We start from the raw sequence: 25,158 nt of genomic DNA on the forward strand, positions 1-25,158 counted from the left end.
GTTTTGGGGTGGCTTATTCTTCAGCAATATGTAACTTAAACACTTTCAAAACAGTTTTGAGCTAAGATTTGCAAAATAATGTAACATATCATAGCACACTGTTTTCTCTAAAAATAATAGTAGTAATGGAAAAGTCAGAGTAGATTAATTTTACTATTAGTGAATAAAATGCAAAATTAAAATGTTTATTTTTTATATCATTTTAAACCCTTATTCTTATATAGTAGGCATATTGTATGATATCATAGGTATGTAACTCTTATATAAATAAATGTTCAATATGAAGTGTTTATATACTAAATTTTGTTAAGAATGTGTAATAAAAATTGCTCTGAGATCACTATTCTAGAAAATCAATCTTAAAATTCTTTTTAAAAAAAGTTATTTATGTATCTTTGGCTGCACCGAGTCTTTGCTGCAGGGCGTGGGCATTCTCTAGTTGAGACCAGCAGAGGCTACTCTGTGTTGTTGTGCACAGGCTTCTCACTGTGGTGCTTTCTCTTGTTGCAAAGCCTGAGTTCTAGGGTGCTCGGGCTTCAGTAGCTGCAGCATGTGGGCTCAGAAGTTGTGGTGCATGGGGTTATTTTTCCTGTGGCACGCGGGATCTTCCCAGACCAGGGATCAAACCCGTGCTCCCTGCATTGGCAGAAGGATTCTTATCCACTGCACCACCAGGGAAGTCCTTAAAATTCTTGATTGAAATTTAGGTAGATATTCTCTGAGGTTAAAAAAAGATAGGTTACAAATGAACTTATTTATGAAAGAAATACAGTCACAGATGTAGAAAACAAAAGTATGGACATTTAGAGGGAAAAGGAGGGCGGGATGAATTGGGAGATTGGGATTGACATATGCATGCTACTAAATATAAAATAGATAATAAGGACCTAGCATACAATACAAGGAACTCTACTCAATACCCTGTAATGACCTATATGGGAAAATAATCCAAAAAAGAGTGGATATGTGTATATATATAACTGATTCACTTTGCTGTATACCAGAAATTAACACAATGTTCTAAATCAGCTACTCCAATAAAAACTAATTTAAAAAAGAGATAGACTACATCCAGAACTATTTGAACACTGTGTTTATGTGTTGGTTTATCTGGCAGATATATTTAAGTCTATAAGTGAAATATGTCTTAGAATTTTAGCCTCTATATTCATCTTTCTAGTTGCTTTAAAAACAACATATAAACAAAAAAAAGTCTACCAACACTTTAAGCTTTTTTGTCACTTATAAATGGAAGAGGATGCAGAAACTCTGAAATGTCCAGTACTGGGAAAAATACTTTTGTCCTTTGGAATTAAAATTATCAACCTGGATATCTTCTCTGAAGGTGGAAATCTGCTGACACTTGATGACCCTTTATGGTCTGTTAAGTGTTAATTTTGCTTAGGTGATCTTAAGACTGCAACATCAATTAATCAATCTGTCTTTACCAATATAGAAATCATCAATGTTTAATTTATATGTAGTAAAAAGCTAACATTTTCAGAGTACAGTAGAATAATTTTGACAAAGGTGTGCAAACCTGTAGCCACCATGTCAATCAATATAAAGAACCTTTCCATCATTGTGGAATATTTCCTTGTGTCTCTATGCCAGAAAAACAGTGATCTGATTTCTATCAACGGTGGATCATTTGGTAAAGAATTTGCGATGAGAGAGATCCAGGCTCCTCTGTCCATGAAATTCTCCAGGCAAGAATACTGGAGTGGGTAGTCATTCCCTTCTCCAGGGGATCTTCCTGACTCAAGGATCGAACCTGGGTCTCTGACATTGCAGACATGGGTTCACAAAGAGTCAGACACAACTGAGTGACTACCACTTTCATCTTCACACATATTTGTTTTGGCAGCTCTAAAATTTCATAAAGGAGCAATAATAAAGTATGCTGTTTTGTTTCTACCTCCCTTTGCTCAGTGTTCGTGATATTCATCCATGTTTTGTATTTTTTCAGTTCTACGTTCAATTTTACTGTTGAGTCATATTCCATTGTATGTAATATATCATGATGTTATCCTTTCTTCTTTTAAAGATAATTGATCCTTTCTAGGTTTTAGATATTATGAATTAAGCTGCTATAAACATTCATTTATATGACTTTTGTGGTCATGTGTTTTTGTCTTCCATATGTAGCTAGGAATGTAATGTATTAACCATTCAGTTCAGTTCAGTTCAGTTGCTCAGTTGTGTCCGACTCTTTACCACCCCATGAATCACAGCACACCAGGCCTCCCTGTCAATCACCAACTCCCGAGTTCACTCAGACTCACGTCCATCGAGTCAGTGATGACATCCAGCCATCTCATCCTCTGTCGTCCCCTTCTCCTCCTGCCCCCAATCCCTCCCAGCATCAGAGTCTTTTCCAATGAGTCAACTCTTCGCATGAGGTGGCCAAAGTACTGGAGTTTCAGCTTTAACATCAGTCCTTCCAAAGAACACCCAGACTGATGTCCTTCAGAATGGACTGGTTGGTTCTCCTTGCAGTCTAAGGGACTCTCAAGAGCCTTCTCCAACACCACAGCTCAAAAGCATCAATTCTTCGGCGCTCAGCTTTCTTCACAGTCCAACTCTCACATCCATACATGACCATAGGAAAAACCATAGCCTTGACTAGATGAAACTTTGTTGGCAAAGTAATGTCTCTGCTTTTGAATATGCTATCTAGATTGGTCATAACTTTCCTTCCAAGGAGTAAGCGTCTTTTAATTTCATGGCTGCAGTCACCATCTGCAGGGATTTTGGAGCCCCCCAAAATAAAGTCTGACACTGTTTCCATTGTTTCTCCATCTATTTGCCATGAATTGATGGGACCAGATGCCATTATCTTCGTTTTCTGAATGCTGAGCTTTAAGCCAACTTTTTCACTCTCCACTTTCACTTTCATCAAGAGGCTTTTTAGTTCCTCTTCACTTTCTGCCATAAGGGTGGTATCATCTGCATATCTGAGGTTATTGATATTTCTCCTGGCAATCTTGATTCCAGCTTGTGCTTCTTTCAGCCCAGCGTTTCTCATGATGTACTCTGCATGTAAGTTAAATAGGCAGTAAAATCCCCTGTGCCCCACCTATTCATTCCTTTTCCACTTTTGCATGACCCTTGGCCACCACTGACCTTTTTATGTTTCTGCAGTTTTGCCTTATTTAGATTGTCATATAGTTGGAATCATGCATTATGTGGCATTTTAGACAGGCTTATTTCACTTAACAATATGTATTTAAGATTCTTCCACATCTTTTTGTGGCTTGATAGCTCCTTTCGTTTTATCATGGAAAATTTTCATCATGTGGCTGTACCACAGTTTATCTCAATTCAGTTCAGTCGCTCAGTCGTGTCCAACTCTTTGCGAACCCATGGACTGCAGTACCCCAGGCTTCTCTGTCCATCACCAACTCCTGGAGTTTACTCAAACTCATGTCTATCGAGTTGGTGATGCCATCCAACCAGCTCATCCTCTGTCATCCCCTTCTCCTTCCACCTTCAATCTTTCCCAGCATCAGGGTCTTTTCCAGTGAGTCAGTTCTTTGAATCAGGTGGCCAAAGTATTGGAGCTTCAGCTTCAGCATCAGTCCTTCCAGTGAATATTCAGGACTGATTTCCTTTAGGATGGACTGGTTGGATCTCCTTGCAGTCCAGGGGACTTTCAAGGGTCTTCTCCAACGCCACAGTTCAAGACCATAAATTCTTCAGTGTTCAGTTTTCTTTATAGTCCATCTCTCACATCCATGCATGACTACTGAAAGAATCATAGCTTTGACTAGATGGACCTTTGTTGGCAAAGTAACGTCTCTGCTTTTGAATATGCAATCGAGGTTGGTCATAACTTTTCTTCCAAGGAGCAGGCATCTTTTAATTTCATGGCTGCAGTCACCATCTGCAGTAATTTTGAAGCCCCTCCAAAATAAAGTCTGTGAATGTTTCCATTGTTTCCCCATCTATTTGCCATGAAGTGATGGAACCAGATGCCGTGATCTTAGTTTTCTGAATGTTGAGCTCTAAGCCAACTTGTTCACTCTCCTCTTACACTTTCATCAAGAGGATCTTTAGTTTCTTTTTGCTTTCTGCCATAGGGGTGGGGTGTCATCTGCTTATCTGAGGTTGTTGATATGTCTCCTGGCAGTATTCATTCCAGCTTGTCCTTCAACCAGCCTGGCATTTCACATGATGTACTCTGCATATAAGTTAAATAAGCAGGTTAACAATATATAGACTTGATGTATTCCTTTCCCAATTTGGAACCAGTCTGTTCCATGTCCACTTCTAACCGTTGCTTCTTGACCTGCATACATATTTCTCAGGTGCAGATCAGGTGATCTGGCATTCCCATCTCTTGAAGAATTTTCCACTGTTTTTTGTGATCCATGCAATCAAAGGCTTTGGCATAGTCGATAAAGCAGAAGTAGATATTTTTCTGGAACTCTCTTACTTTTCCAATGATCCAACAGATGTTAGATCCAACATTTTATCTACCTACCTATCAAAGGGCATCATGGTTGTTTTCAGTTTTTGACAACTGTGAATAAAGCTGCTGTAAACATTTACACAGACTTGGATTTGATCCCTGCGTTGGGAAGATCCTCCAGAAAGGAAATGGCAGCCCACTCCAGTATTCTTGCCTGGGAAATTTCCTGGATAGAGGAACCTGGTGGGCTACAGTCCATGGGATCCTAAAAGAGTCGAGTATGGCTCAGGGACTAAAGAACAATAACAAAGCATTCATGTGCGGATTTTTGTGTGAACATGCTTTCATCTCATTTAGGTAAATATCTGAGAGCATAGCTGCTGGATTTTATGTTAAGATTATGCATGGCTCTGTAAGAAACTGCCAGATTGTCTTCCAAAGAGACTACCTCATTTTGCAGACCATAAAGAATCTGCCTGCATTACAGGCAAATTGACCTGGATTCGATCCCTGGGTTGGGAAGATCCCCTGTAGAGGGGAATGGCAACCTGCTCCAATATTCTTGCCCAGAGAATTTCATGGACAGAGGAGCCTGGTGGGCTACAGTCCATGGGATCTCAAAAGAGTCAGACGTGACTTAGTGACTAAACAATAACAACCAAAATGCAACTTGCAAGTTGAGTTCAGACCACTGTTATGTCAGTGAATAGACATGATCACTATCCTGAAATGCATGCAGGGGACTGTTAAAGTGCACGTCTAACAAAGATGTTTATAAGAATGCTAATTGTAAGCTGCTTTGAGAAGTGTTATAGCAACGAATAGAAGTGATCCACCTTCTATAATGCATGTAGTTATGTGGGCTTTTCCCATAACATTCCTTAGTTATTCTTTTAACGTCTGTGTGGGTCATTCATGATAACTCCTTTGATAAGTTCTTTTTCACTTCTAATTTTGGTAATTTATGTCTTTTCTCATTCTTTTCTTCATTAACTGGCTAGGAGATTATCAATTTTGTTGATTTTAAAAATAATTTTGTTGATATTTTTAAAGAAAAAACTTTTGGTTTCCTTGTCTTTATTGTTTTGCTGTTTTCAATTTCATTAATTTCTACTCTCACTTTTATTATTTATTTTTCTTCTACTTACTTTGGATTTAATTTTTTCTGTTGTTATAGTTGTCTAAGGTGGAAGCTTAAGTTACTGATTTTAGGTCTTTTGTCTTTTCTGATATAGGGCTTCAATGGTATAAAATTTTCCTCTAGGCATTTGCTTTGCTGTAGCCCATAAATTTTGATACATTTCATTTCATGTAATTAAAATTTAAAAAACTGGGGGGAATTCCCTGGTGATTCAGTGGTTAGGATTTGGCTCTTTCACTGCTGTAGGCCTGGTTTGATCCCTGGTGGGGGAATTAAAACCCTGAAAGCCCTGTGGCATGGCTAAAAAAAAATTCTTCTCTGACTCTTGTGTCTTTTAGAGGTATGTTGTTTAATCTCCAAGTATTTTGGGATTTTCCAGTTTTTCTTCTATTACTGACTTTTAGTTTAACACCACTGTGGGCTGAGAGCAGACATTGTATAATTCCTATTATTCTAAATTTGTTAAGGTGTATTTTATGGACCAGAATGTGGCCTATCTTGGTAGTATTCTACGTGAGTTGGGGACAAATGTATATTTTGTCATTTTGGATAAGATATTCTATGAATGTCAATCAGATCCAATGCTGATTGACAGTGCATCTTTTAAAATGAGAGTTTTTATTTTTGCTGGATATATACCCAGGAGTGGAATTACTGGATCATATGGTTCTACTCTTAGTTTTTTAGAGAATGTCCATACTGTTTTTCATAGTGGCTGTACCAATTTACATTTCACCAACCATGTATGGAGTTCCCTTTTCTCCACGTTTGAGGAGAATATTCTTTTTCTGGATGATGAAATGATTTCATCCTTGGGTTTATGTTTCTTCATCGCTGAGGGGAACTGAAAACAGATGGTGACATTTTATAATCTCTTCTCCCATTATGACTTGTTGCATCCCAAACTAATTGGGTGGGGGGAGAATTTTGTGGGTTTTTAATCTTAGTCTCAATGTCTATTTTCATTATTATGGATAACTATCCTGTTACTTAAAAAGTCCTGCTGAGTTGGGACTTCCCTGGTGGTCCAGTGGTTAAGACTCTGAGCTCCCAGTGAGGAGGTATGGCTTTAATTCTTGGTCTGGGAGTAAAGATCCCCCATGCTGCATGGCACAGTCAGAAAAACAAACAAACAAATCCTGCTGAGTTCAATAGTCATACATCCATGGTAGTTTTGATTTTTGTTTCTTGTATTTGTGGTTGCTCAATTGAGACTGTGAAGATATATGTAATGTTAACAGAAAACTCTACATTCTGGAAACAGTATGTGAGGAAGGATCCCTAAGCCCTTGAGTAATAACAAGATATTAATAAAGCTCACCCTTGATGTTATACCACTTCAAGCTCCTCCTTACTTAATCAAGGAGATTGTAATATATTAATAAATGTTCTTCAGTCTTGGTCTTGATGTAATAAGAATGTTTTATCACATTTACAGATAGATTCCAGTCTCTTCCACTTTGCGTTATATTCCTAAACAATGTCCATGCCATTCTAACATGTATACTATAATGTAAGAATTGAATCGCCAGTCTATGTCTGACGCAGGATGCAGCATGCTTGGGGCTGGTGCATGGGGATGACCCAGAGAGATGTTATGGAGAGGGAGGTGGGAGGGGGGGTTCATGTTTGGGAACGCATGTAAGAATTAAAGATTTTAAAATTTAAAAATAAAAACTAAAAAAAAAAACAATGTCCATGGTTCTTTATGTAATTTATTATATTAACCCTTATTATCTATGTCATATCTATTCAATCAGACTTTTGCTCACTTCCTAGGATACTATTAAACACATGGGTTAAGTCTTACATAAAACTCAATGTAAAAATTGGCTTGTTGTTTAGTTGCTAACTGATGTCTGACTCTTTTGCGACCCCATGAACTGTAGCCTACCAGGCTCCTCTGCCCATGGGATTTCCCAGGCTAGAATACTGGAGTGGGTTGCCATTTCCTTTTCAAGCGATCTGCCTTACCCAGGATTATACCCAAGTCTTCTGCATTGGCAGGCAGATTCTTTACCACTCGGCCACAAGGAAAGCCCCCCTAAATTGGCTAAGGACCACTGAATTAATTATCTCTTACAAATAATTTTTTTAAAGATTCCTGCTCTGTTCTGAGTAGGAATCAGAGAGAGACACCTTCTGTCAGAAAGTGAGCAAATGATGTGAGTATTCTTGTTGAAGTTCTCATGAACAGTTTAGGCTAGGTTTCTCAGTTTCTCTTTCATTTTACCCACTATTTAAAAATCACTGGAATCTATAGTCCAAACCGCGACTTCTTCTTTCAAGGTGCCCTTTATATTGGATGTCTCTTAGTCACATCAGAGTGTCCAGCAGTTCATCTCTGAGCTCTGACTTCTTTGAATGAAGCCAGAGCTCTGGGTAACATCTTCAGAGAGAGAGAGAGAAAGAGGCTCTTGGACCTCCTGAGCACAGGGAGCTCACAGAATGGTGCGGGAAGGTAAGTATTCCTTTCCTCCATTCAAGAAAGGAAGGTATAAGTATGTGATGAAATGATGAGTCATCTGGAAAGAAGAGGTAGACAACAGACAAATGATGGGAAAGCGATTGGACCACATTGTGGAGTCATGGGAGACTCAAAGAATGATTCCTCAGAGGCCAGACTCACTTGAAAGTGTAAGAAACCACATGCCACAGAGGTTTATGAGAAGTAAGAGACAGAAAAGATATTTTGAGAAAGATGGGGAAATCAACAGATGATTATAATATTAAGAAGAAAGAAGAAGGAAATGGAAATTATCTTTGGCTGAGAATGAGTTTTGCCTGGATTGTTTAAGACCTGAGAGCTGCTGCTAAGTTGCTTTAGTCACGTCCGACTCATTGTGACCCCATGGACGGTAGCCCACCAGACTCCTCTGTCCATGGAGTTTCCCAGGCAAGAATACTCAAGTGGGCTGCCATTTTTTCTCCAGGGGATCTTCGTGACCCAAGGATTGGACCTGTGTCTCATATCTCCTGCATTGGCAGGCGGGTTCTTCACCACTAACTCCACCTTTGAGAGCCACTACCTGGTTATTTAATCTTGAGGGTGTTTCTAAGCTCTCTCTATTTTAAAAAAGATACTTATTTACTTACTTGGCTGTGTTAGGTCTTAGTTGAGGCATGTGGGTTCAGTTGCCCCACAGCATGTGGGATCTTATCTCTGTGACCAGAGGTGGAACCTGTGTCTCCTGCATTGCAAGGCGGATCCTTAGCCACTGGATCGCCAGGGGAGTCCCCTAAGTTCTCTTCTTATTTAAGTCTTTTAATTACTCTGAGATTCTTCATCTGATGTCTTCATTGCTCTAAGCTTCTCAGGGTTTCTTGCTTCCTGGAACTCCTGGTAACTACATCTGTCTTGCTGACTTGACAGGGAACGCAGAATCCTGCTTCCGGGTGAGGCTCTGGTGTATTGCGGTACTTGGCTTAGCCCTCCTCAGTGCATGCTTCATTGTGAGCTGTGTGGGTAAGTTCATCATTGAGGGGCTATGTCCCTTGATCCCTTCCCCATCAAGTTCAGTGTAGACCCTCTAGGCAGTGATCCTCAACCTTTTTGGCACCAGGTGCCCACTTTGTGGAAGACAATTTTCCCACAAACTAGGGGTTAGGATGGGGAATGGTTTCAGGATGATTCAAACACGTTACACTTATTGTGAGCTTTATTTCTCTTATTATAATTATATCAGCTCCACCTCAGATCATCAGGCATTAGATCCCAGAGGTTGGGGACCCCTTCCCTAGAATATGTTCTCCTTCATGCATTAATATGTTAGCTCTTACTTGGAATGCCATGCTTTTTCTTCATTTTCCTCTCCCCTCCTCCTCCCTTTTCTCTGCTTTTCCTCCATGTTTTGATAACTGGTTCTTCTTCCAGACTTATTTTGCCTGGTTTTACTAGCATTTACCCAATCATGACTTCGCCTAGATTGTATGTTGCTTGTCGCCATCCTCGAGGACCCCATCTTCACTCCTGGGTTCACTGTGATCACGTGTCATAAAGCCCTCTAGTGAGAGGACAGCCATAACTGCCTTTATGATCATAATACTTTAGATTAGGGTCTTTGGTTTTCATGTGGGAGTCTTCCCCACTAGGAAAGGAAAAAGTTTTCAAGTGGAATATTGGAACTAGAAGAGAATAAAGTATTTCTTTCCTGTTCCCTTTGCTTCCAGTTAAATAGTTCAAGTTCATTTTGTGAGAAGTCTTAAAGGCCTTTTTGCTTTTTAACCCACAGTTTAGTTCTCTATTCACTGACAAGGTGGTTAAAAATAGTTATTGAATAATCTGAGGGAGTGAAACTGACTTCCTATGTCAAATGGGCCATATTTGAAGCTCCTTCGGACATGCAAATCAATCTTATAGTCTTCATTAAAGCACAAAGAATTATCACCAGGATTAGAATTTGCTTTACTTTACAGGGTCAAGTGCAAGAGAGAAAGGGGTTTAAGGGTAGTTATTTCAGTAATCAAGAGGAAGCAGGTATTCAGAACTCCGAGACATAGGCTAAGAGAGACGTAGTAACGTTTGACAGGACAGGGTTTCAGTAACAGAAGGACGAGAAGGATATGAGTGAAGAATCAAATCAGGACCTGAAAGAGAACAGGTCTTACTCAATGTGCACACCCTGAACATAAAAGTTTATATTCATTTGAGACATTTAAAATGACTCTAAAAGTTTAAAGGCTCCCCTTGGTTGTTATTTATCCTCTATGTTTAAGTGTAGCTACCAGTAGTCAGTATTTAAAAAAAATACTGGAATAAACTGCAAACTCACTTCAGGATTATTAACATGAAGGAGAGCTACCATAAGACCCTGCAACCCCACTCCTGGGTATATATCTGGAGCAAAACATGATCCAAAGGATACATGTACCCCAATGTTCACTGCAGCATTGTTTACAATAGCTAAGACATGGAACAACCTAGATGTCCATCAACAGGTGAATGAATAAAAAAGATGTGGTATATGTATGCAGTGGAATATTACTCAGCCATTAAAAAATGAAGTAATGCCACTTGCAGGAAGATGGATAGACCTAGATATTGTCATACGAGTGAAGTAAATCAGACAGAAAAGGAGAAGTATCATATGACATCCCTTATATATGGAATCTAAAAAAAAAAAAAGATACAAATGAACTTACTTGCAAAACAGAAAAGACTCACAGACTTAGAGAATGAACTTATAGTTGCTGGGTCAGGGGGTGGGGAAAGTATGGAGGAAAGAGATAGTTAGGGGGTTATGGATGGACATGTACATACTGCTATATTTAAAATGGATAACCAACAAGGAACCTACTGTATAGAACATGGAACTCTGCTCAATGTTACGTGGCAACCTCGATGGGAGGGCAGTTTGGGGGAGAATGGATACATGTATATGTACGGCTGAGTCCCTTTACTGTCCACATGAAACTATCACAACATTGTTAATTGGCTATACATCAATATAAAATAAAGAGTTAAAAAAATTTGAAGAGAAGCAGATAGCCAGTGAATGAACACTGTCTATTGATTATTGTGATCATCACAGCTCTAGGTGATTAACTGGTATAGAAAACAGAATCTCAGCTACTGAGAACATACTGTATAATAGCACAAGGAACCCTATTTAATGCTCAGGGCTGACTTGAATGGGAAGAAAGGCCAAAAGGGAGAGGATATATGTAGATGTATGGCTCATTCACTTTGCTGGACAGTAGACTAATACAATATTGTAAAGCAAACATACTTTTATAAAAATTAGTGAAAAAAAAAAAAGAAAACAGAATCTCTGCCCTAGAACATAAGTAAAAGTAAGTAAAGTCACTCAGTTGTGTCCGACTCTTTGTGACCCCGTGGACTGCAGCCCATCAGGCTCCTCTGTCCATGGGATTCTCCGGTCAAGAATACTGGAGTGGGTTGCCATTTCCTTCTCCAGGGGATCTTCCTGACCCAGGGATCGAACCTGGGTCTCCCGCTTTGGAGGCAGACGCTTTAACCTCTGAGCCACCAGGGAAGCCCTAGAACATAAAGCTTAAATTTTAATGGGGGAAAGAGTGAAAAATAAGTGTGTAGGCATAAAAACAAACATGATAATGCATACAAGCAAGCATTAAACAATTTTTTTTCAGTTGGAGTATAAATGGCAACCTACTCCAGTATTCTTGCCTGGAGAATTCCATGGACAGAGGAGCCTGGTGGGCTATAGTCCAGGGGGTCTCAAAGAGTCAGACACGACTGAGTGACTAACACACAACACATAATTGCGTTAGTTTCTGCTGTGCAACAGTGTGAATCAGCCATATGGATACATATATCCTCTCCCTCTTATGCCTCTCTTCCACGCCCCCATCCCACCCCTCCAGGTCATCACAGAGCACCCAGCTGAGCTCCCCGTGCTATATGGCAGCTTCTCACTAGCTATTCATTTTACACGTGGTAGTGTGGATAAGTCAATGCTACTCTCTCAACTTGTCCTACCCTCCCCTTCTCACCCTGGGTCCACAAGTCATTCTCTACGTCCAGGTCTCTGTTCCTGCCCTGCAAATATGTTCCTCAGTACATTTTCCCTAGATTCCATATACAATCAGCATGGTCTTTATTGAGCTGGCTTAGAAAGAAGAGAGTGGCGGCAGTTGCAGGTAAGCCAGAGTGGCACAGATTTAGAGCATAAGGCTCAATAGTGAAAGAATGGAAGGATACTAATCCTTCTTCTCCTTTTACAGTGACTTATTATTTTACATATGGCAACACTGGCAAAAGGCTGTCTGAACTTCACACACATCATTCAAATCTAACCTGCTTCAGTGAAGGGACAAGGGTGACAGGTAAGGTGTTGCAATGTTTAACTAGACTACCCCTTTTCTCAGAGAGAGGTCAGGGTTGAGCTCAAGATTGGTTTATTCTATTAAAAAAAAAAAATAAATTTGCTGCAGGCTTCCCTGGTTGCTCAGATGGTAAAAGAATCTGGTGAAATGTGGGAGACCTGGGTTCGATCCCTGGGTTGGGAAAGATCCCCTGGAAGAGAGCATGGCAACCCATTCCAGTATTCTTGCCTGGAGAATCCCCATGGACAGAGGCTTCTGGTGGGCTACAGTCCATGGGGTTGCAAGGAGTCGGCCATGACTGAGCGATTAAGCACAGCACAGCATGCAAATTTGCTGCCTAGATATAATTAATGTATATCTAAACTTCATTGTTCATATCAGGTTCTAGACTTGCCTTCAAAAAATGCCTCCTCCAGCCTTGTTGACCTCAATATGTGCTACCAACATACCCTCGTAATTTGCTGAAGCCCACCCTGGAAATTATTCCTAACGGTTCTTATTTCACATTACCCTCACCCTCTACCAAATGGATAAAATCTTTTTGATATCTAAAATGCCCAATTAATAATGCCCATATCGAGGCTCAGGGGAGTTCAGTGGTTAAAAAGTCCACCCGCCAAGCAGTAGATGTGGGTTTGATCCCTGATCTGGGAAGATCTCACATGCTGTGAAGCAACTAAGCTCCTGCACTACAACTATTGAGCCTGTGCTCTAGAGCTCAGGAGTGGCAACTACTGAGCCCACATGCCACAACTACTGAAGCCTGTGTGCCCTGGAGCCTGCGCTTGGCAACAAGAGAAGCCACTGCAATGAGAGGCATATGCACTGCAGATAGAGAGTAGCCTCCGCTCGTCACAACTAGAGAAAAGCCCACACACAGCGAAAAAAGACCCAGCACAGCCAAAAATAAATGAATAAAAATAATGCCCATATCCATTCCAAGAATCAGTTTTATTACAGTCAACTTGGATCTCAGAACATGGCTCAGGATGGTGTTACCACATCCTTTCCAGATCCCTGGACAGTGATACCATAGAAATGAATATTGATTCCACAAGAGTCTTAGGCAGGCAAAGCTTTTTATTAAAGTAGACAGCTTGTACACAAGAGGGAAGGCAGGGAGAAAAATGCCAGCTCCCCAAGTAGTAGGGGGTGAGTTGCTTTTATAACAATAAGGAGAGTTTGTCCCATGATCACTGATAATTTCCAACAATTGTCAAACATTAAAAAAAATATTTTAGCATTTTGGCTGTGCTGATTATTCATTGAGGCACATAGGCTCTAAACAGCACAGGCTCTGTGGTTTCAGCAGCACATAGTAACCAAGAATCTGCCTGTAATGCAGGAGACACTGGAGACATGGTTCGATCCCTGGGGCGGGGGGCGGGGGTGGTGGTGGTGGTGGGGGGAAGATCCCCTGGAGGAGGAAATGGCAACCCACTCGAATATTCTTGCCTGAAAAATCCCAAGGACAGAGGAATGTGGGGTCATCAGTCCATGGGGTCGCAGGAGTTAGGCACAACTGAGCGGCTAAGCACAGCACATGCGGGATCTTAGTCTCCTAATGAGGGGTTAAACCCAAATCCCCTGCATTGTAAGGAGAATTCTTAACCACTGGCCCACCAGGAAAGTCCATCAAACTTTTAAAATCAGTGGCAGATGGGTCCATGATGGCTGTCGGGAACAGAAAGAGCTTGTGTGAAGGAAAAGGAATGCATGACGATTTTCTGCAAGAAAGGACAGAAACAGATAAGGTTAACATATTTAGTTGAGCTTCTTGTGGCAACTAGGTATACTCGTTAGCCTAGCAAAGATAAAGTCAATCTTTTATTCCTGCAAGTGTGTTTTTGTTTTGTTGCTTTTTTTCAACCCTGTCTCTGGGACTCAAGCTCCTATTTAGCTTCCAAGGGCTGTTCTGTGCAAGGCTGTTCCCTGGTCCTTTCAAAATGGCTATATTGCTGTCTTCCTGTCTCAGTGAGACTGCCCCTACTCTAAACAATAACCCTGGTAACTTAGCGTATGGAGAATTGAAAGTAAGTGAAAGTGTTAGTTGCTCAGTCGTGGACTGTAGCCCACCAGGCTTCTCTGTCCATGGGATTCTCCAGGCAAGAATACTGGAGTGGGTAGCCATTCCTTTCTCCAGGGGATCTTCCTGACCCAGGGGTCAAACAAACCCAGGTCTCCCAATCACATTGCAGGTGGATTCTTTACCAGCTGAAAATCTTTACCATCTGAGCCACAGAGAGAATTGGTTGAGTTCAATTCAGAATCAGCACTGGTCTGACTCACAAAAGCCCAAGAAAGGCAAAGTGCATGTTTGCAGTGGTCATTATGACTTGACTCCTTCCAAGTAATGAGATCCAAATAGACATTAGACTCCTGCTATTTCAGGAACTAAATATTTCCTCCTCTGCTTTTATGAAGAAACTTATGAAAGGTAACAAGAAGGCAGAGGTTTCTTTGTATTTCTGTGAGATGTTGAGAATTCCCCCATTTTTTGGGTATTTGGCAAGAATGTAGTGCATGGGGGTGTTGTGGAGTAATTTTCCTCACTCTCCCTGACCTATGGTATTGTTGTCACACTGAGTTTTATTTTTTGTCAAACAGCTGCAGAGCTGGCCCTTCTAGGGTGGAAAACATAAGTCTATCAGGATTGTCTTCCTCCTGACTTCTGGAGACACTCCAACAATAACTACTGAAATTTTAAAGACTACTTTTCTGGAAGCCTTTGTCTTCAGAATACTCTGAATTGAACAAAACAGATGGATATTAATTAAATTAACTCCACATTCATCTGACATAAGAGACTTCAAATTCACTCTCTAAATCTATCCAACTTAATGTTATGGCCACTCAGGATGATCAACACAACCAATTTAAGTTACAGATAAGCTTATGGGATGAAATTATGTTGTGTAATACCATATCATCAAATAAAAATGCCCAATTTTTAAACAATAACTTTTCAAATTATTACAACAATGAAAAGGAAAAATGAAAGTTCAAACACAAAATTACCATTTGATTGAAGTTAAAACCTAATTGAAATCCATATTGTATCTTTCCCATTTTTTCCCCCACCCAGTCCTGGTGTTGAAATGTTCAGAGGCATAGGTAAAGTCAGAGTTTTTTCAGTGGACCTGTGTTCTGCCTAGGCCTGTCCTCTTTTTTCTTTTCTTTTTTTAAAAAGACATTTATTTTATTTTTCGACTATGGTGGGTCTTCGTTGCTGCATGTGGGCTTTCTCTAGTTGCATTGCGTGGGCTCCTCACTGCGGTGGCTTCTTTTGCTGTGCAGCGCAGTCTCTTGGCGTGCAGGCTTCAGTATTAATAGTTGTAGCACACAGGCTCAGTAGTTGTGGCACATAAACTTAGCGGTTCCACAGCACGTGCAGTCTTCCTGGACCAGGGATCAGACCGGTGTCCTTTCCATTGCAAGGCAGTCCTAACGACTGGACCACCAGGGAAGCCCGACCTGTCACATTTAAACTGTTCTGCTTGCCAAGCCCCTAAAAGTATTTTGAAAAGCAGTTATTATATCTAGAGGGGTAATATATTCATATTCTGTGGAACAGTTGGCTTTAAGTGTAATGAATTTCTTGCATTCAAAACATCACAAATGTATTTTAAATATTGATGTTACTACTAATAAAACAAAATCCTATTGGAAGTTAGATGAATGGGACTTGAAAAATGCAATCAGACAGTATCTACTTGGTTAACATTATTACTAGAATGGGAGAGAATTCAACATCAATTCTACTCCTGTTTTTCACTTTAGCAACACAAACTTTAGATAAGCCTTACTTACCTAAATAAGTAGATAGGCATAGAATGTGCTTTGTTAGGATGTCAGTCAATTTTTTGCAAATTTTCAGAGTTATTTGCCAGAAATCATACAGTGTTCTAGTACCACAAATTATTTGTGGTGGTCTGCTGAGAATTTGATTAGGTTATTTTTCAGTGTTGTTGGGTGTTAAGAATAATAAATGGAATAATTTGCAAAGTCTTGCTATTTTTCAGTCAGTAGTCATTTGCTTTCTCAATTTCTGGAAAGTACACCAAACATGTTTAAGAAGTCTTATCAAACGACTATTAATTACATGGCAACCCACTCCAGTACTCTTGCCTGGAAAATCCCATGGACAGAGGAGCCTGGTAGGCTGCAGTCCATGGGGTCGCGAAGAGTCGGACATGACTAAAGTGACTTAGCAGCAGCAGTTCAATACTTACAAAGCATTTTAATCAGTCCATTATTCTCAGAACAGTTAGGAAATTGAAGTATATTAAAATCAATATGCCATTTTGACAAATTCTTCTACTCATCACATTTTTCAGTATTTTTGTCAACCTTGGAACTGGAGATTTGTATCTAACATGTGAAAAATGTTTGCAATGTATAATTAATAGGCAAAACCAATCCCTACTATCAAAACAGTCAGTCAAATTAGACTTAAAATTAAAATAATCTGTTAAGGCACATTTTGAGAAGTCTTATGAAAAGGCAATTTTTAATAATGATCAGAATATATAATTAAGATAGATTTCTAAAGGGGGCCAATATTAAAATGATATTCATGTAGTCTATTTTATTCACTTTATAATATTATAAAATGAATTATAAGCCTTTAAATGTTTCCTCATTACTTAATATGTAATAATTTGGCCATAATTAAAAAAACACAAATAGAATAGAGCTACATATAACAATATGGATGAATTTTAGCATTGTGGAATGAGGAATTAAGCCCAAGAAGACTACATATAATACCTTTAAGAAAGTTCAAAACCCAACAAAGTTATACTATTTAGATATACATATACATGGGCTAAAATTATATATATATATATATATATATATATATATATATATATATAAAAGACATCAGTGGATAGTTTTACAGTTAATTGCAGATATTTTAATCTAAGGAGAGTGACAAACTGGTGCTTTGAAGGAGAAAGGGGAGAACTATTTGTTTATAGTCTTAAGTGCTTGATACTGTGTAAAACTTAGTACTAGGTAATATTTATAAGCAATTATTACCTCTTAAGAATTCTTTAAAGTGCTTTGTGTATATTATGTGATTAACTCTCACCTTGAGTTTGGTATTGTTATTTCCATTTTAAGGATTAAAAAAATGAGGTGCAAGGAGGTTATGGAATTTGCTCAAGGACAGATATAATAAATGGTAGAGACAGAATTCTAATGATAAATAATTATAATTCCCACAATCATCCTGAGAATAATTATCATTATTAAAATGTTAAAAATTTGAGGCTCTGTGGCTTGCCCAAGATTATTAAGCAGAACTGGAATTCCAGACTCACTTATGTTGATCATTTGAAACTCTGAAAGAATTTGGTGCTTCTAATGTATAAAGAATATGAACAATAGGAAAAAAAATATTGATAGTGACTTTTTTTGGCCAAAAAAAAAATCCAGAAAAATTTTGCCGGCAAACCTTAGTAAATATTGAGGGCTTAATGTTGAATAATGTTTATTTACAAGTAATTCTATGGCATCAAATTATATAATTAAGGGAACTGAAAGAAAATACATGAATTAAGAAACCTATCTTTGAAAAAGGACTACAGATCATCAGAATTTTGTATGTATAGAACATGACCCTTTAAGCTTATTAGTCTCATCTTAGACTTACCCTTTCCTTTCATGCAACGCAGAAAAGATTTGGGGATGTTGCCCAGGTACCTGGAAGCCATTCGGTTCCAGCTGCTACTTTATTTCTTCTGAAGAGAATTTCTGGGCTAAGAGTGAGCAGAATTGCGTTGGGATGGGAGCTCACTTGGTGGTGATCAACACAGAAACAGAGCAGGTATTTTGGTTTTCTTTATTTTTCATTAAAATTTTTAAAAAACTGAGGAAAGAGAATAACAAAACTTACCACCTTAACTCTTTTAAGTGTACAGTTTAGTAGTGCTAACTATATTCACATTATTGTATTTGTAATGTCTTATTGTTGTTCGGTCGCTCAGTCATGTCTCACTTTTTGCGACCCCATGGACTGCAGCATGCCAGGCTTCCCTGTCTTTCACCATCTCCTGGAGTTTGCTCAAACTCATGTCCATTGAGTCAGTGATGCCATCCAACCATCTCATCCTCTGTCATCCCCTTCTCCTCCAGCCTTCGATCTTTCCCAGCACCAGAGTCCTTTCTTAGAAGAGTCAGCTCTTCGCATCAGGTGGCCAAAGTATCAGAGCTAATGTCTTATGGAAAAACCCAAATGAACTTTTTGACTAACTCAATAACAAGATTTAACAACTTTTTCATCTTGCCAAACTGAACTCTATCCCCAGTGGACAGTGACAACCCATTTCCGCCTCCCTCCAGTCCCTGGAAACCACCCTTTTAATTTCTGTATTTATGAGTTTGACAATTAATACTTATAGATACCTCATACAAGTCGCATCATATAGTATTTTGTATTTTTGTGACTGCCTTATTTCACTTAGTATAATATCTTCAAAATTTACCCATTTCTAGCATGTGACAGGATTTTCCTCCTTTGTAAGTCTGAATAATATCCCACTCTATGTATAAAACATGTATCACTTATCCATTCACATGTTTATGGACGTTTGGGATGCTCCATCACCTGACTCTCCTGAACAATGCTGCAATAAACACAGATGATCTTTGAAATTTTGCTTTCAATTATCTGCATATATATTCAGAAGTGGGATTGCTGGATCATATAGCAATCTTAATTTGAATTTTCGAGGAACCACTATTCTGTTTTATATAGTGGCTATACTATTTATAGTCCCACAAAGAGTACACAAATGTTCCAATTTCTCCATTTTATTGACAACACATTATTTTCTTTGTCTTTATTCCAGTAGTGGCCACCCTAATGGGTGTGAAATTATATTTTATCGTGACTTGATTTCCTTTTCTTTAATGATTAGCAGTATCAAGCGTCTTTTCATATATTTGTTGATCATTTGCATGCCTTCTTTGGAGAAATGTGTATTCAAGTACTCTCCCTATTCTAAAAACTGAGATGTCTGTGGGGTTTTTTGTTGAGCTATAGGAGTTTTATATATTCTAGATATCAATTCCTTATCAGATATATGATTTTTGAATATTTTCCCCCATTTCACAGGTTGCCTTTACACTCTGTTGATTATCTCCTTTGATGCTCATAAGTTTTAGAGTTTGATGTAGTTGTTAGTTTATTTTTTCTTTGTTGCCTGTGATTTTGGTGTCATAGCTAAAAAATTGCCAAATCCTATGTCATAGAACATTTCTGTTGTGTTTTCTTTCACAATTTTTATAGTTATGGGTCTTATATTTAGGTCTTCCATTTTGAATTCTTTTTTTTAATGCAGTGTAAGGTAATAGACCAAATTCATTTTTTGCTACCCCTGCTCCATTTTAGCTTCATTGTGTGGAATATCTTTTTCCATTTGTTCACTTTCAGTCTCTGTGTGTCCTTAAGACTGAAGTGAGTCTCACTGGAGTTTGTTTTTTTAATCCAGTTAACTACTCTATGGTCTATTGCTTCTTGTAGATAATCTCTGTAATTTTAATTATCATCTCATCTGTGGGTTACCAATCTGGGTGTATGGATCTTGACTCCTCTGTGTCTGTGACCCATCTACCAGTTACTTTGTCGTTAAGTTGTAGATGATCTTTCAACTAGCCTGCAGGTCACTCTCATTGCCAGTTGCTTTATAAATAGTTATAATCCTGGTGTGCTGTGAAAGGAGGGAACTCGGGGTCTTTCTACTCTCCATCTTGGCTCCTCTTGGTCAAAATTAATAATAATTTCAGAAATTAATCACACACTACAGTTAAATTTTAGTTAGAACTCCTTTATGTTTAACTTTTGCAAGTACTGAAATCTATTTCCTAGAGAAGTACTGCTTAGGCAAGTAGACAAACAAATTTGAGTTTTGATGACCCAAATATAATTTTACTGATAAACAATGATAAATAAGATGACACACACACACTTGTAAAATTTATTAAACATTTAAAGCACAGAAACTGATCTGTACATTGAAAAAGAATTGTCTCTTGGTGAAGGGACAATAAGAATTGTCTCTTGGTGACGAATAAATCGTCTGAGATGGGCACTCACAGAACAGAGCTTTCTTCCCTCTGGGATAGTGCTGGTGTTTTTAGCCATCACTCTTGTTCAGTGTGCTGTCGTGACACTGTTCCTCACACCTGCATTTTCTTTTCTCCAGAGCTAGAGATAACCCTTACTTGATCCAACCTGGAAATTTCAGCCTGTGACTCTTTTTCTTCACATAGGATTTCATTATCCAGCAGCTGAATAAAACATTTTCGTATTTTCTGGGACTCTCAGACCCACAAGGGAATGGCAACTGGCAATGGATTGATCAGACTCCTTACAAGGAAAATGTCAGGTGAGTGCAGACTCAGATGAATGAATCCTAGTGTCTTGTTTACACAAAGAAAATTAGAGAAATTTTGTTAGCAGCAACTATTAATGCTAATACTAACGGCTATAACTTTGAAAACAAGAGTCTAGCAATCATTAAGTTCTTACTAAGTGCGTGCATTATCTTACCTAAATTTCATAAAAACTTCTTTTGCAGAGCTCATTTTACTGATAAGAAATAGAATAAATTGCCCAAGTTCAATAAATTAGTAAGATAAGAAAGTAGTCTCAACTCTATTTAAGTCCAAAGATGGTGCTCTTAACTGTTACTTTTGCTGCTCCTAAACAATTCAGTTAAGTATTTCTCCAATTAATAAGACTTAAATGTCTGAAGCAGTATTATGTTCAAATTCTAATAGGAAAACTATATGATAATACTATTTGTTTGTGGCTTTAAAAAACCCTGAATTTAATTATACATTATTATACAACCTTGTGAGCTATTTGGGGAACTTGTGGTGATTCCTATCTTTGTAGATGAAGAATTTAATTACTTCCTTAAAGTCAAATGAGTCAGCAGCAGTACCAGGTCTTTTAATTTAAAAAATAATGTCCTGTCCCTTCTGTCTCACCCTACCACAGATTGTATCCCAGATTTAAGCATTCTGATACTCACTTTGTGTAGCTCCATGAGAACAGAGAGATTTAGGAATATGATAAGAGTGCATAAGCGAGAGAGGTCAGGATAAGTGCTCTGTATAGGAGAGGAAGTGAAGATCAGATTTTAAAACATTAAATCTTGCCTTGTTTCATAAAAACTTATTTTCCAGGAGAATTTTAGATTAGCAAGAGCGAAAGTATGTGTCTGCACATGTCGTTTTATTTTTAAGACTTTTTTTTTTGATGTGGACCATTTTTAAAGTCTTTATTGAATTTGTTACAATACTGCTTATGTTTTGGTTTTCTGGTCTCAAGGCATGTGGGATCCTAGCTTCTTGACCAGGGATCGAACCTGTGCCCTCTACACTGGGAGGCAAAGTATTAACCACTGAACCATCAGGGAAGCCACCTGCATGTGAGGTTTTTGAGGATGGCTATATGAAGAAAAGGAGTCATCACTGGGATGTTTCTTCATCCTGAACCCCAATTTTTTCAACCCTAACCCTAAGTACTTTCTAATCAATCACTCAGCATTCACTGAAGTGTTTTTATTCTTTGTTTCTCCTTAGATTTTGGCACCAAAATGAACCCAACTTTTCTGCAGAGGAATGTGCCTCAGTTGTTTTCTGGGATGGGAGAGGATGGGGCTGGAACGATGTTTTCTGTGATTCTAAAAGGAAATCAATATGTGAGATGAAGAAGATTTACCTATGAGTGGAACTTTGTTCACTAACATCTTTAAAATTTAGACCCATTGTAAAATTATAATTTCCTTTTGTAACTTACGATAATTCTCATCATATCAGGTCATGGGGATATTCCAATGCCTTTCTCTCTTCAGTTCATCCTCTTCTATTGACCTCTTTTCCACTAATTTTAGGATGAACTTTCCTTAATTTTTTTTGTTTAGTTTGTTATTCATTCTTTTCTTCTCTTTTTTCATACTTCTTTTCAACATTCGTTGTTCCAGATATTGTACTATTTTGTCTATTAAAAGGCTTTGTTGTTGTTTAGTTACTAAATTGTGTCTGGCTCTTTTGTGACCCCATTGACTGTAGCCTGCCAGGGTCCTTTATCCATGGGATTTCCCAGGCAAGGATACAAAGTGGGTTGCCATTTCCTTCTCCAGGGGATCTTCCAGATCTAGGATTGAACCCATATCTTTTGCACTGGCAGGCAGATTCTTTATGAACTTGTGTTTATCAAAACCCTTTATAGTGTTTTTAAATTAAAAATTTTTGAAAACTGAGCTGGGAGAAGATATTTCAATTACTTTTAAGGAGCACAGTATTAATACCAAGAACCTTAAACAACTGTCATGAAATAATTAGAAAGGCAAAAATTGGGAAAAATAAGTAAAAAGCACTTCATGGAAGAGGAAGTACATAATCTAATAAGCTGTATGTTTAGAGATGCTCAGCTTTACTCATAACTTGAGAACTGCAAGTCAAGATCATAGTAATATCATATTTCATACCCATTTTAATGGCAAAAATGAATAAATAGGTAATACTACGTGTTGGAGATGTAGATAAATGAGATCTCTTACATTTTACTGATTTGAATTTATATTGGCAAAACCACATTGGGAAGTACATATATCTACATTTTTCATTTATAAACATCATCCAACAAATGCTGTATTAAGAGAAATCTAGGGTCTATGAAATGTGGTTATTAAAATGAAGAGTTGTTCATGGGGATAACTTTAATCAATGTGTGCCTGCTTAGTCACAAAGTCATGTCTGACGTGTGACTCCATGGACTGTAGCCCACCAGGTTCCACTGTCCAGGGGATTTTCCAGGCAAGAATACTGGATGAGTTGCCATTGCCTTCTCTAGGGGGTCTTCTGATCCAGGGATCAAACCCACGTCTCTTACATTGGCAGACAAGTTCGTTACCTCTGAGCCACTAACTTTAATCAGTATGCTTGTATTGTTTAGGCACATATATGGTAAAAGTGAAAACAAATCAAGGGTTTGATAATCAAAGCTCAATATAATGGTGACATTTGCTTGGTAGGCAGGAGGCAGGATTGGCAGGAGCACATAGACATGTTATTAAGTTCTAGCTTTTATATTGGCTAATGATATTCATATAATAAACATCAAACACAACAAAAGAAAACAAGAATGTCAAGAGGCTAGTATACTAGAAATCTCAAATTATAATTAAAATTTTTTGTGCACCCAAAGTTTAAATATGAAAAATGATTGGAGGCTAAATTAATGAGAGTTGGGGATTCTTTCTTTCTTTCTTTCTTTTTTTTTTTTTTTTTTAGTAAATACAGTGTGATATATTTATAAATGAGAATAACAACAATAAAAACCATGAACAGTATTTCAGAAGTTGAAAACAGTGACACTAGCAGCACTCAATACACAGCATTTTACTTTTCTTCACATTTGGAACATTTTTTTAAAAAAAATTATATAAAGATGAGAATATAGTATACTGCTAAGTCACTTCAGTCGTGTCTGACTTTGTGTAACCCCATAGACGGCAGCCCACCAAGCTCCCCTGTCCCCAGTATTCTCCAGGCAAGAACACTGGAGTGGGTTGCCATTTCCTTCTCCAGTGCATGAAAGTGAAAAGTGAAAGTGAAGTTGCTCAGTTGTGTCTGACTCTTAGCGACCCCATGGACTGCAGTCCACCAGACTCCATCCATGGGATTTTCCAGGCAAGAGTACTGGAGCAGGGTGCCATTGCCTTCTCTGGAATATAGTATATAGTATGTTAATACTAGCATATAGTATATTAATTAATATATAGTATATTATTATTTTAATTAATAGCATATCAATTAGTATTTTATTAATAGTATGCCAATTAATTAGTATTTTAATTAATATAAAGTGTGTTAATACTTTAATAAATGACAAAAAGATGAGACAAACATGTGCATTTAGAGAACTGCATGTCAGTCCTGCCAGATCCCTGCAGAGGGAATTCCCAGCACGACCTCATTCGAATGCGAGGACACAGAGCAGTCCTTGTTTGGATGCACACGTTCATCCAGCTTGTCCAGCACGGTCAGCATTCCGTTTCTTGCTGATTTCTTTCCACCATGAAAGTTCATGTCCAGTTGTCTGCTTCTTAATGCAGACACGCACCTTCCTCATCCACTGGCCATTGAAGGAGGATTAAGGCCAAGCAGGTGGCTGTGATAAATTCAACCCATTCTTCCGGGGACAGGGGGTAGTTTCCTGGTGGCCCTCTTCCTTCATCATATCTGGAATTGGATGAGCTTCCATAACCTCATCTCTTTTTCACATCTTGCTGAAGCAGAGTTCTGAAAAACAAAACCACAAACTCAGCTATTCTGCAGAAGAAACCTGTGATAAAAGATAATGTTCATTGGGATTGACTCTTGCTGTCCAACACTTGTCCATTTGAGATGTCCATTGCCTATTCAAAGCAGTGGTGGGGCCTGGCCCCTTTCAGCTTCTATATCTCTCTGAGTTGGCGATTCTTGAATGATGTCCTTGAGGTCAAGGTCATACTGCAGTAACGGTGATCCCAGGGTCTGCAGCATCCAGAGAGTTTTGCCTCCATGCCAACCTCATCACGATTTTCTCTTCTTTTTGAAATCTTTATTGAATTTTTAATGATATTTTTTGTTTTATGTTTTGACTTTTTGACCATGGGAACTTTGCATCCTGAACAGGGATCAAACCTGCACTTCCTGCATTGGAAGGGACCACCAAGGAAGTCCCATCACAATTTTCTTTTCACCCATAAGGGTCTGGTGGCTGGACACAGGA

General features: G+C 38.5%; 1 protein-coding gene, 1 non-coding gene and 1 pseudogene across 3 annotated transcripts; 1 reads left to right on the top strand and 2 right to left on the bottom strand.

Annotated features, from left to right (window-relative positions):
- The first annotated feature begins 7,878 nt into the window (after positions 1-7,878).
- CLEC6A (C-type lectin domain containing 6A) lies at positions 7,879-22,415 on the top strand. 2 transcript variants are annotated; one of them, XM_004006900.6, is made up of 6 exons: positions 7,879-8,016; positions 8,929-9,021; positions 12,261-12,362; positions 18,044-18,195; positions 20,643-20,758; positions 21,963-22,415. In XM_004006900.6, exons 1-6 carry the CDS (start codon positions 8,004-8,006, stop codon positions 22,105-22,107), a joined length of 621 nt encoding a protein of 206 aa, XP_004006949.1. In that variant the 5' UTR covers positions 7,879-8,003; the 3' UTR covers positions 22,108-22,415. The 2 variants fall into 2 exon arrangements, with proteins under 2 accessions (XP_004006949.1, XP_004006948.1); XM_004006899.6 differs by lacking the exon at positions 12,261-12,362.
- Positions 11,479-11,551, bottom strand: TRNAW-CCA (transfer RNA tryptophan (anticodon CCA)). The gene has a single exon. It is a non-coding gene; the product is annotated as a tRNA-Trp (tRNA).
- Positions 22,416-24,266: 1,851 nt separating the features above from the next.
- On the bottom strand, positions 24,267-24,799 carry LOC101105998 (selenoprotein K-like; annotated as a pseudogene).
- Positions 24,800-25,158: the final 359 nt, after the last annotated feature.

Source organism: Ovis aries, chromosome 3 (assembly GCF_016772045.2).
Source record: "Ovis aries strain OAR_USU_Benz2616 breed Rambouillet chromosome 3, ARS-UI_Ramb_v3.0, whole genome shotgun sequence".
NCBI classification, from domain to species: domain Eukaryota; kingdom Metazoa; phylum Chordata; class Mammalia; order Artiodactyla; family Bovidae; genus Ovis; species Ovis aries.